This window comes from Monodon monoceros, unplaced genomic scaffold, assembly GCF_005190385.1.
Source record: "Monodon monoceros isolate NGI ecotype Baffin Bay Population unplaced genomic scaffold, NGI_Narwhal_1 Super_Scaffold_18, whole genome shotgun sequence".
Taxonomy (NCBI): Eukaryota; Metazoa; Chordata; class Mammalia; order Artiodactyla; family Monodontidae; genus Monodon; species Monodon monoceros.
Genome location: NW_021703774.1, coordinates 49,114,456 through 49,128,158, shown reverse-complemented (window position 1 = coordinate 49,128,158; position 13,703 = coordinate 49,114,456). Strand labels below are relative to the sequence as shown.

At 36.2% G+C, this 13,703-nt stretch overlaps 1 protein-coding gene across 8 annotated transcripts in view; it reads right to left on the bottom strand.

Moving 5' to 3' along the window:
* ABL2 (ABL proto-oncogene 2, non-receptor tyrosine kinase) overlaps positions 1–13,703 on the bottom strand; it is a 102,428-nt gene that overhangs the window by 22,767 nt on the left and 65,958 nt on the right. For 3 of the 8 annotated variants that reach the window (XM_029227471.1, XM_029227476.1, XM_029227473.1), the window contains exons 2-3: positions 4,012–4,074; positions 2,605–2,775 (exon numbers count right to left, since the gene is read on the bottom strand). In XM_029227471.1, coding sequence (XP_029083304.1) covers positions 2,605–2,775; positions 4,012–4,074 — 234 coding nt within the window. Of the gene's footprint in view, positions 1–2,604; positions 2,776–4,011; positions 4,075–5,774; positions 5,869–9,428; positions 9,827–13,703 lie in introns of those variants that run through there. The other 5 variants (XM_029227472.1, XM_029227477.1, XM_029227478.1 and 2 more) reach the window with 4 other exon arrangements.

Below are 13,703 nucleotides of genomic sequence, written 5' to 3'. Positions count from 1 at the left end.
CCTGCCCCTGTACTTGCAGCACAGGCAAAACAGGGAAGGTGGAAGAGGTATCATTAGTGATAAATGATAACTTAAAGAATCCTTATAAGGCCTTAGGCTCCCATATCTGAGAGATGCAAGCTTTCCTATAGAGTTCCAGAGCAATCAAAAGCATATGGCTCAGTAATTATCAGGCAAAGGCTGTTGAGGAAAAACTCAAAATTACTATTCTGTCAGCCATCTAACTTTTTTCAGCAGTCTACAGAAATGTTTGTCATAGGATAACTTTCTATTAGCCCCTACCACCTCACCCAAGACCCTGGGATGTGAGACATTTCAATGAGAAAAAACATGAGTATACGCATGTACACATGCACACACACACATACAAAAAATATATATACATATAGGTATATAGTAGTGTACGTGCATGTGGTGGTGGAAATGCATGTGTACTGATAAATACTCCCCAACCATATCTGCAGAGGAAAAAAAATCTTACTGCTGCCAGAAAAGCTAAATAAGACTTGTCAGTCTGTAGTTTTTCTCCACTACTCTAAGAGAATGAGAATTAAAGACTAAGTTCTTTACCAAGTACATTACTGTTGCTTCCTTACAAAGAACTGATAATGACATGTCATCATAATCAGGATACAGTCAAACTCCCTAGGTTTTTGGTTGTTTTTCTCTTTTTAGCAGTTAGGAGGAGAATTTTCCACTCTGGAAGTTTTGAATACCATGGAAATTGACAATGGATATAAACATTGGCCCTATTGCCAGAGGAATCCTGGGAGAACTTTGTTTTTTAATTCAAGCAAAATATCATCTTTGAAGAAGGAACTAAAATAAGTATTGCTATTTTATTTTTAAAATATTTTTCTTGTCTTTTAAAATCATAAATTAGCTTTAGCATGACATTGTTTTATATTAATAAGAACCTGGATAAAAATCTGGCATTTCGTAGGTTTTAAAAGAAATCACTGTTGGTCATAAGATAAAGGGAGTCACACTTCTTGGGCTGCACACTAGTAGTTGCCATTACTGGTAACTGATGAATCAATAAGCTTTCTTTATCAATGTTTCCTTGGTGACTGAGCTATCTTGGAAAATAACTGACATGAAAATTATATCTAGGAAAGAAGGTTCTGAGTCTTCACTTCACCAACTTCTCCACTGAAGCATCTTAAGGTAAAAGAGTGTGTTGTAGCCCAAAGAGACTACCTACCACGCAGTATAAAATGCTTTTGAAGTCCTTTGTTTTATGCTAAACCTGTGTAAAATTTTCCTCCCATCATAAAACACAGCCCCCCACACATGTACAAATACCATCACCAGCCTGCTGCCCCCAAAACTACCCAAAATCTTTAAGTAAATTGATGTTAGGAGATAATAATACGCTTTACTTTTCCTGTACTTTTGAAACCTCCTTGCACATGTACCTCTGGGAGATACCTATATCCCAGTTTGAGAAACTCAGTTTTAAGGATTTCTGCTTTTGAAGAATCTGGCTGGATTTTAAAAATTGATGTATATAAAAATTTTATTTTAACGGTAACATTCCTTGAGTGAAGACCTGTCTTCTTAATTTGGTATATGCACTCCCATTTAATACCTCATTCTGAACCCTTACAAATAAAAAGAATATGTTCGACAAATAATCACTGAAGTTATTACATTTTCACTTAGCTAAAAATTATCCTGAATCTTATTTTTTCCCAGTAGGAAGCTTTCATAAATGAAAAGACAAGAAAAGATTAAGCAGATTAGCAATCCAACTCACGTACACAATGAGAATGTCCTATACTATTTCCTTCTCAAAAAAGTTTCACTTTTTCTGTCCTTGTTCAAAAAACCAATAATGGCTGGTTTTACCTGGACATGTTCTCGATGTTCCCTTTGATAAGAATTTACTACTGAAAATAAACTACTACTCTGTTGAGAGTGTTACTACTATAGAAACCCTTCCTACTAGTCCTTTCACTAACCCATATAAACACAAATGAGAGGTAAGTTGTCTAGGCCAGTGCTACTCAAAGCAGGTCCACAACAAGATGCTTGTTCCAGAATGTGAATCACTGGATTACTTTCTTCCTGCTGAAAGTCTTGTTCCAAAAAAGGAAAATGTCAGCTGAACTAAATAATAAATAGTGTACTTAGCAATGTAGTTGTTTTACATTTTGAGTGAAAGTTCTTAATCTCAGTGCAGACTGGTAACGAATGGTTCTCAAGTAGGCAACACTTAGAGTAGCACTGGGGTCTGGCAACATGTCATCTTGGCCACAGTTCAGTGAGAAGAGGTGTACGGTAAACCTTACCTTTGTGGCAGGTGAATGCTGGCATATTACTTATAGTACAGAATTCTGAGAATGAGTAAAGTCTATGTATATATCGTGTGGTGTTTTTTCTAAAGTACTTCGTCTCATTTTAGCCTTAATAAAAATCCTATAAAGTAGATAAAGTGGCATTATCCCCTACACAGGTTTAAAAAAAAAAGAATGAACCAAAGGTATCTGGGCCCAAATTGCCTCGCTAATTTTAGTCAGAGGCAGAATCTAGAATACACCCCTTTATTTCTTAACCACTAATAAAAACTGAAAAGTGAGAGGATGTTACATAGAAGCTCACCTTTAGTGATACTCAGTGTGTTATCACCACTTGCTACGAAATCATAAAGTGCAACGAAGAGATTAGGGTCACTCTCAGTGGCTCCAAGCAAGTTCTCCTTGGAGCTCCACCTGATGGCTTCATTCAGGGCCTGGGGTTCAACATCACAACCATAGGGGCGGTGCAAGGCTTCTGAAAGACATAAAGAGAAAGGAGTTCACAGGAAGTCCAGGAGATGGAAATTCATCTGAATTCAGTACATACACAATATTTTAGCTGCTGGCATTATACTGATGGCTCCAGGGTGGAACAAAAACTGTTCACATAGTTGTGGAGTCATGAAGAAAGAGCAAAATATCACCATCTTCTAAGCAGGAGAGAAGTCTACTTGTTGAAAATACAACAAGATAGAGAAAAGAACACAAAACGAGCATTTAGCTGTTATCTGCATTAACCAAAATCAGAAATAAATGAATAGGAAAGGCACAGTTTCCTCAAAATAAAAAAAGAAATCTCAAAAAGAAATGGCAGTTCATTTTATAAAACACACAAGATATTTTGTCTAGGTGACAGTGGTTTTAAGAAGGAATAGTTATGTTTTATAAGTCCTCCCAAAGTACCTTTCTCCCCTTACTCTCTCCATATAAAACAAATTGTGGAAAAGATAACAGAGATTTTAAGAAATATGTACAGACTGTATTAATCCAGACCTTCCATTTACATATACAAAATTACAGAAATAGTGCTTTTAGAAAAAAATCCTAAAATTATCTATTAAATAACAGAAAAATATTTTGGTTTAATACAAAATATTTTTGGCATCCCAAAATACCTTTGTGTTACCATGCACTGTCTATAACACAACAGCTTTCAACTGTTAACTGTTTTAATGAAAAAAATTTTTTACCCTATTTTCTTTTCCTAAGTGGTACATTTTTATAAAATAACTAACTTAGGGCTCTAGAAAATACTGCCAGCAGTGGACATGGTTTATTGAGTTTCTATCATGTGTACTTGTTGAAGCCTTGTAACACCTGGTTTCTTCCTCAAGGCATTGTGGTTCTTTGATTTAGTTATACTACACAAACAGGTGATCCCTATACCATCTTAGTTAAAGATCACCTGCTTCTCACAGTTCAGGATGATTATACAAAAAATACACTCATCTTTCAGTAGCAATGTTCTTAATCACTAAAAACTGGTTTTTGTGGCAATCTGCCACTATCCAACTGCCTCTGTCATAAAAACAACACTTTTCTAGTATGTCTCTCTCTCCCTCTCCTTCCACTCATTTTTAATTTAAACTTGGTTTTATCATACATGAAGAAGAAAAACCCTTGAATCTGTGATTTTATTTCTTTTCCAATCCATTCCCTCCTCTCCTTCTGTACTGCCAATGTCTTAGTTCAGATTCCCATCATCTCTCACCTGGACTACTGCCTCCAGTCTTGTCTCCCTCAAATCCATCCTCCACACAGCTGGCAAAGTGATCTATTTAAAACAAAAATTTGACCATGTTACTCTTAAGATTCTTTAATAGTTCACCATCAAGCTAAAATCTCTTTAACATGGCCTACAAGGTCTCTTATTATCAGATCTCTACCTATTCCTCCAGCTTCACCTCTCCCCCATTCCACATCTCAAATTTTACATCTGAACATACACCACGATGCTTCCTACCTTTTTGCCTTTGTTCACATAGTCCTATCTACCTAGAATGCGAACTCATTCCACCCTTTTTTTTTTTGACTGGCTGACTTTTTTTTTTGCGGTACGCGGGCCTCTCACTGCTGTGGCCTCTCCCGTTGCAGAGCACAGGCTCCGGACGCGCAGACTCAGCGGCCATGGCTCACGGGCCCAGCCGCTCCGCGGCATGTGGGATCTTCCCGGACTGGGGCACGAGCCCGTGTCCCCTGCATCGGCAGGCGGACTCTCAACCACTGCGCCACCAGGGAAGTCCTATTCATTTTATTGATATGACACTCAACTCCAATATAATCTCCGCTTGGAAGCCTCACATGCTCCTCCTCCCTGTGCTCACAAAAGCATTACACTTGCTGCAGTAACACCTCCTATCTTTATCCTCAATTTATGTTCGTTTCCCCAACTTCACAATGTGCTCCCTGGCATAAGAACTGTATCTCTTTTCTAGCAAGAGTCACATAATATGTGTTCAGTAACTGTTGACTGAATGAATAACCAAATTACACAAAAATATAAGTGACAGGAAACAGTGAGATGCCTTTTAAACTTAAAATAGCATTAACCAATGTTTTTAAAATGGCTTCATAACCATCTGTATCACGTAGGCAGAAATTCCTCTTATAGGTTGGATGTTCTTCTAACAGTTTATTTCACTTCTTCACATTCCTTCCTCCTCTTAAAGAGTATATTTTTAAAATTTCACAGCTAATTAAATTGTTTTACATTAAGAATGTTACAACAAACCTGAAGATATGTCCATATGTCCTGAAAAGTTAATTTGAAATAGATTACCTTGCTTCTTGTTTAAATGCAGAATTATAGTGAATAGGAACAGCTGTATTATATATACTAAGATAACAAATTAGGATTACCAAACAAACAAAATACTGTATCATATAAAACGTGCTTCAAACTGGTCTCAGGTACTATGTTTTTCTCCATTCTAATGCAATATTATCTACTCTAATGGAATTTCCATTGGGCTCCTTTATTAAAATGAAAAAATTGCCAAAAAGAAGTACAGAGAATATTCTAATATTTTTTAGGTTCTATACTGAATATCACATGTTCCATCCATAATGATAAATGTTTCTTGCCAGTGATAGTGGTAACACATTACAATGTTTTATGATTATTATTTGGTTTAATGATTGTCAAACAGTTCAAGTATATTTCCTTCTTTTTAGATAAAAGAAAGTGCCCCTTGTTTGACATTATAAGAGGAACAAAAATCAAGGGCAACAAGAACTTCTGTACTACCAAGTCAGAAACAGTACTCAAGTAGACACTGAAGCCAACTCTTAAATCCTATCAGGCCCAAAATAACAAATACTGTATATTTATACCTTACTTTGTGAAAACCAGTATATTTAAAATATAAGATTTATAAAACTAATGATTTTAGTGAACATCTACTATACAGTAGGCACCATGCTGGGCCTCAGAATATAAAGATTAAAAATCACAATAACATTATTTGGACTTACTATAAAAAACTAGCATCCATTCTTTCCCCCAAATGTGCTGCTCTCACAGAATTTTCCACCTCAGTTAATGGCAAGTCCATCTTTTCAGTTCCTCAGGCCAAAAACCTTGGAAGTTTGAGTACAAACTGTAAGATAAATAAGCTCTGGGGATCTAGTGTATAACACAGTAATTATAGCTAATAATACTGTATTATAAATTTTAAAATTGCTAAGAGACTAGACTGAAATTGTTCTTACCACAAAAAAAAGAAATGGTAATTATGTGACATGATGCAGGTATTAGCTAATGCTATGATGGTAATCATCTTGCATTACCAAAGTGTAGCAAATCAACACTTATGTATTATTATACCTTAAACTTACACAATGTTACATGTCAATTATATCAATAAAGGTGGGGAAAGAAAAACAAAAAACCTTGGAATCATTCATGACTCCTTTTTTGCTCTCCAACACGACATCCAATCCATCAGGAAATCCTATTGGCACTGCCTCCAAGAATATATCTGGAATTTATCCATTTCTCACACCCTCCACTACTACTGCCCTGTCACCAGCATCATCTCTCAGCTAGATTATTTCACTAGACTTTTAACTGATCTCCATGCTTCTTATCCTAGCTCTCTGACTATTCCCAACACACCAACCAGCTTTTAAAGCATAAGTCAGATTGCTTTACTCCTCTGCTCGAAACTCTTTGATGGCTCCTTATCTTGGAATAAAAGCTAAAGTCCTTACAAGGGGCCTGCAAGGCCCTTTGCAACTTACCTTGCCCAATTCATCTTCCTACTATTCCTCTCCCATTTTACCTCATTCTGACTACTGGCATCCCTGCTGTTGCTTGAACAAGACAGGCACACTCCTACCTCAGGGCCTTTGTACTGGCTTTTCCATCCACCTAAAACATTCTTCCCCAAGACTTCCACATGACACTTCACTCAAATGTTACCCTCTTGGTATGGCATTCTCTGACCATCCTATTTTAAAATGCATCTACTCCTGACAACACTTCCACATCCCCCACGCCTCCTTTCCTAATGTATTTCGCTCCATCACTTTTTTTTAATATAAGTTTATTATTATTTTTTTGGCTGTGTTGGGTCTTCGTTGCTGTGTGCGGGTTTTCTCTAGTTGCAGCGAGTGGGCTCAGTAGTTGTGGCACATGGGCTTAGTTGCTCCGCAGCATGTGGGATCTTCCCGGAACAGAGCTCGAACCAATGTTCCCTGCATTGGCAGGCAGATTCTTAACCACTGTGCCACCAGGTAAGTCCCTCCATCACTCTTATTACCACAAAATATGTAATTTATCATCACATTCACGTCAACTATTACCTCACCCCACTCGAATATTAGTTTCAGGAGGACAGATATTCTTGCCTGCTTTGTTCACTAATAAATTCCAAGCACCTCAAACAGTGAATGCATATAAGAGGCTCTTGAAAACAATTTGTTAAATAAATGAACCATGCATACTGCTATACTCACAGAGGATGCTATGAGAGGACAGAATAAGAAAACAAAACTCTGCAGTCAGAAAAGGTTTCAGAGAAGAGAAAGCATTTAAATTGGATGAGCAGGAATTCTGCTCTGATGATAGTAGAATGACAGACTGTCAAAGTGCAAGAATATGTCTATGACATGTGATTCATCTGTACTGGAGAGGAACTCCATCAAGCTCAAAGGAGGATTTTTAAAGGCAAGTCAGCTTCTTAAAACCATGTTATTTGACAAAAGGAGAAAAGAGAATGAGACCTGTGGCACAATTTTATGAAAACTTAAAACATATATACAGGCTAAAAAATACCGTACATTTCTGTAATATATAAAAAATAATAAATACAGGAAAACGGTCATTTCTGAGACCAAAGTACTAAAAGCACCACAACTTGGAAAACAATCCTTTTTATTCCCCAATCCCCTTCTTCCCATCTCTGGTTTTACAGTCTTTTTGGTCAAGTCAAAAGATCTTATTTTCGGGCTTCCCTGGTGGCACAGTGGTTGAGAGTCTGCCTGCCGATGCAGGGGACCAGGTTCGTGCCCGGTCCGGGAAGATCCCACATGCCACGGAGCGGCTGGGCCCATGAGCCATGGCCGCTGGGCCTGCGCATCCGGAGCCTGTGCTCCGCAACAGGAGAGGCCACAACAGTGAGAGGCCCGCGTACCGCAAAAAAAAAAAAAAAAAAAAAAAAAAAAGATCTTATTTCCTTCGTTTCTTCTTTCTTCCCACTCTTTTGTTCTCACAGTACTAAGGCTCTATTTCCTGTACAATCCGCCTGCACAGGATATCCACTTAAACACCATCCTACCCACTAGCACCAAACAAAAGGGGAAATTTTCCAAAGACAAGAAACATCCTAACATTTTCCTGAGGCCAAGAATGAACATGTTTTAAATCATAAAGAGTTAAAGAACTAAATGGGGGAGAGCAAGCTAAGGAATGAAGACAAAAAGAGGGGGGAGGACCTATAGGAAGTAAATGCCACCGTGTTATCCAGTAGGTCTAGTCTATGCTACTTTCCTCATCGGCTTAAGACAGTCAAATCTGGATGATTCAGATGTACTGTACCCGCCCGAATACAAGTGTGAAGGCTGGGAACGTTTTATTTTTGAACAATGTCAAGTGACTACTATACATGAGGTAACTTAGATAGTGAGTTATCTTTCATTACTCACTATTGTTGAGGTATATCATGGACTTAAGATGACAGAACAGAAGACTCTAATTTTTACTTATGGAATATAGGACCCAGGTAGCAGAAATACATTGTGACTATTAAGAAAAGGTAATTTTATTACTTTTTTCTACTAATACACTTGTAGGAAACAATAAAAATAAGGTAAAACATAGAAGTAGCAGCTTGTACAAAGTAAATTATCAGGATTAAACAAGTTAAAATCCAGAATAAAACTCAAATTCAGAGATAATTCCTAAATTTAACGTTTAATGTTTAATTACTGTTTAAATAATGTCTAATGTTTAATTAAAATTAATGTTTAATTTTATTAAAAACACTTTTTACCAATTAGTCATTCAATAACTTTTAGCAGAAATTTCTAAGTTTAAGAAATTTCTAGGTAGAAATTTGTCAGGTAGTAATTGGAGAAATTAATATTCAAAATTTTCAGTTTAGGCATTTCCAAGCATTTTTACAAACACTTATCTTGCTAGAATTCTACATTCTCTGACTGCATATTCTCTAAGAAGCTAATACTTTTTTTTTTTTTTTTCTTTTTGGTTGCACCGCACAGCTTGCAGGATTTCAGTTCCCCAACCAGGGGTCAAACCCAGGCCCACGGCAGTGAAAGCGCAGAGTCCTAACCCCTGGACCACCTGGGAAGTCCCTAAGAAACTAATACTTTTTAACACCTCTTTTAAAAACTGTGTAAGGTGGTTAGATAAATCAATTGCTCTCAATATCAAGCCATATGTATCTTAATACTACAAAATATCATATGTCATTCATTTCTTCTTTCATTCAATAGGTACTTACTAAGGCCCTACTATGAAACACCAGGAAAAAAAAAAACACATGAAGCTTCACTGGCCAAGAATAAAGATGATAATAGTAGATAATATTAATTTTTTGAAATCTCCATTCATGCTTGTTTACTGTGATTATGTACCCTCCCCAAACTATCACCCTTATATCATACCTGTCAAGTTGGGTAGAGCAGTTTCTGAGGCCTCACTGCACAGGCAGCAAAGCGATGTGTCCTGATCTCTGCCATAACAATTAGGTAGAAGCAGAGCTGTCCCAAAGACCATTCTTCTGCCCAGAAGCACAAAAGTTTAACTGATCTATGTACAGAGGAAGTCTTGGAATTCCACTCTCTGACAAGCAATACCATATGCATGTGACACTCATTCATGTTCTCAGTAGCCAGAAGGAACCAATGGAAGGGTAAGCGTTTACAAGTCCAAAGTGGGTGAAGAGTTACATAAAGGAAAATGTCTAGTAATTAGCAAAACACTGAGTCAGAATGGAGATACTTCAAAACCTCTGGAACATTTTGAAAAAATAAGTAAAAACCGACACATGAGTAACAAATAATAAAACACATAGGGATTAGTACATATAGATGGGATTTCATTCCTAAGCGATAATGAAGTGAGACTGTAGAGAAAAGTTTCCTTGAAGAAAATGCATTTACAATAAGTGTTTACACTTTTAAGAGAGGAAACCCCTAACAAGATTCATCTTTTACATCACTTAAATTAGTTCACGAAACCACAAATCCAAAGTCAAAGAAATAGTTACAGTCTGATTCATAAGCACAGAAGCCAGGAAATGATGGCCTTCAGTAAAATTTTGGCTCTATTATAGCTTAATAAAGGTTAAAAACATGGCATGATAGTGCTGAAAACTTTTGAATATTAAAACTTTTAAAAGTGAAAACCTAATCTTTGTTAATACATAGGAACAAAGTTAAATAAAACTTAAGAACCTTATAGGAAATTAGTAAAATCTACAAATATTGGATGACTTTAGTGGTATAATCTACAAAAATAATACAAGAATGTGTTACTGTACACCTAAGAATACTCATTGATTCAAGAAATATTTGTTAAGTACCTACTATGTACCAGCCACTGTGCTTGGTTCCAGGTCAAAAAAGGTAATGGTAAAATTATAGATAGCAGAACTGAAACAGCCTTCAATAAAGATGTTACAAAATTATAATGTAAACTTAAAGAAAGAATGACTTTGATGTAGGTAATTATTAACAGTGTTAAAAAAAACCTTATGCACTCAAAGAAATTAACTTTTATGAAGCCAGTACTGTTAACATCATGGGGAAAGCAAGAGTTAAATGACTAATGGGTTACCTCAAATTAATGACTCAGAATTTCAAATACTGGGTTGAATTTCTCCTTCCCTAAATTACACAAAATAAAAGGCAAAGAAGCTCCATAATTCATATTTTATACATATCTATATTCTATACCATATGATTTACTATTTAATCAGTAAATCTGCTATTTAAATTACCAATAATTAATAGTTACATTTTTTAAGGCTCCTATATTGTTACCAGGAGTACAGAGAGAATGAACAAATAAACAAAATGTGGTACATACAACAGAATATTATTCAACCATAAAAACGAATAAAATTTTAATATATGCTACAACATAGATGGGCCTTGAAAACATTATGCTAAGTGAAATAAGTCAGGCACAGAAGGACAAATATTGTATGATTCCACTTATGTGAAATACCTAGAAGTTGTTCTAGTTCTGGAAATGGGTGACTGTACTTAAGGCTACTAAACTGTACACCTTAAAATAGTTTAAAAGGTAAGTTTTATGTATATTTTATAATTAAAAATTTTTAATTAAAAAATAAGAACTACTGACGTCTCCAAAGACCTCTGTTATGTGGGTTACATCTATCATTATTTATCATATTTGAAATTAAAACTGAGAAACTATAATATTAATTTTAAAATAACAATAAACTCATGTTAACATATTTTATTAAAAATAACTACCCTTGAAAAGATAATTAAGAGTAACATTGTCATTTTTTGCAAATTTCTTAATATCTAGCTTAAAACAAGATAGTAGAATCTTCATTCTGCATTTGATCTGCTGTGATGTTATTTTTGTTTAAGTATATGAAAATCTTATTGCACACAGATATGGAGGTATAAAAGGAAGGTATATTTTAACATTCTTTCAGATTATTATGGATATTCTTCTTTGATACCACACCAAAACTCAACAAAGGTTAACTGTAAATTGAAATCTGAAACCACACAGACAAAATTTTCATAATCTGTCAAATTAAAATTTGTTGGAGGGCTTCCCTGGTGGCGCAGTGGTTGAGAGTCTGCCTGCCGTTGCAGGGGACACGGGTTCATGCCCCGGTCTGGGAGGATCCCACGTGCCGCGGAGCGGCTGGGCCCGTGAGCCATGGCCACTGAGCCTGCGCATCCGGAGCCTGTGCTCCGCAGCGGGAGAGGCCACAACAGTGAGAGGCCTGTGTACCGCAAAAAAAAAAAAAAAAAAATTGTTGGTTTATCTTGTACTTGGAATGGGTCTATTCTGTACTTTGCATTTTTTAACATCATGCATTGATCATCTGGAAATCATGCTTCACTAAATGTTGACATACTTCATTATATAACATTGAAACATCCTATTCATTACTATCACCATCAACCTCATCACAAAAGTTTTAAGAAGTTGTCATGATCAGAATGATGGTTACTAATTTTATTGAATTCTAATTTTTGTTTAAAAGCTCAAATTCTACCATTTCCAACAATTAATACCTGTCTTCTTTGAAAGAGCAAACTCACTACATTCATTTTTGAGAAAATGTCTACCAAATCCCAAATCTGAATAGTTTCTTGTTCAATCTTTCAAGTGAAAATAGTGTTCCATGAAAAAAACAGCCAGTTCAGCTCAAAACACACAAAAATTGCACATGGCTCTCTCTAAAAACAGCCACAATATTTTGGCAAGCAGCAGAAGTACTTTATGCATACTTTCCATTTTGTCACATAGAATACTAAAAAGACATGTACCTGAGAATCAAGATTTTTATAAAATTAATCATTTTTACTGCTTAATCAAGGAAATTCTTAAGTAAAACTGTTTTGTTAGACTTTTTATTTTATACTGGAGTATAGTCGATTAACAATGTTGTGATAGTTGCAGGTGCACAGCAGAACAACGCAGCCATACATATACATGTGTCCATTTTCCCCCAGACTCCCCTCCAATCCAGGCTGCTACGTAACACTGAGCAGAGTTCCCTGTGCTATACAGTAAGTAGGGCCTTGTTGGTTATCCATTTTAAATATAGCAGCGTGTCCTCAACATAATAAAGGCCATATATGACAAACCCACAGCCAACATCATCCTCAATGGTGAAAAACTGAAAGCATTTCCACTAAGATCAGGAACGAGACAAGGTTGCCCACCCTCACCACTCTTATTCAACATAGTTTTGGAAGTTTTAGCCACAGCAATCAGAGAAGAAAAGGAAATAAAAGGAATCCAAATCAGAAAAGAAGAAGTAAAGCTGTCACTGTTTGCAGATGACATGATACTATACATAGAGAATCCTAAAGATGCTACCAGAAAACTACTAGAGCTAATCAATGAATTTGGTAAAGTAGCAGGATACAAAATTAATGCACAGAAATCTCTGGCATTCCTATACACTAATGATGAAAAATCTGAAAGTGAAATCAAGAAAACACTCCCATTTACCACTGCAACAAAAAGAATAAAATATCTACGAATAAACCTACCTAAGGAGACAAAAGACCTGTATGCAGAAAATTATAAGACACTGATGAAAGAAATTAAAGATGATACAAATAGATGGAGAGATATACCATGTTCTTGGATTGGAAGAATCAACATTGTGAAAATGACTCTACTACCCAAAGCAATCTACAGATTCAATGCAATCCCTATCAAACGACCACTGGCATTTTTCACAGAACTAGAACAAAAAATTTCACAATTTGTATGGAAGCACAAAAGACCCCGAAGAGCCAAAGCAATCTTGAGAACGAAAAACGGAGCTGGAGGAATCAGGCTCCCTGACTTCAGACTATACTACAAAGCTACAGTAATCAAGACAGTATGGTACTGGCACAAAAACAGAAAGATAGATCAATGGAACAGGATAGAAAGCCCAGAGATAAACCCACGCACATATGATCACCTTATCTTTGATCAAGGAGGCAGGAATGTACAGTGGAGAAAGGACAGCCTCTTCAATAAGTGGTGCTGGGAAAACTGGACAGGTACATGTAAAAGTATGAGATTAGATCACTCCCTAACACCATACACAAAAATAAGCTCAAAATGGATTAAAGACCTAAATGTAAGGCCAGAAACTCTCAAACTCTTAGAGGAAAACATAGGCAGAACACTCTATGACATAAATCACAGCAAGATCCTTT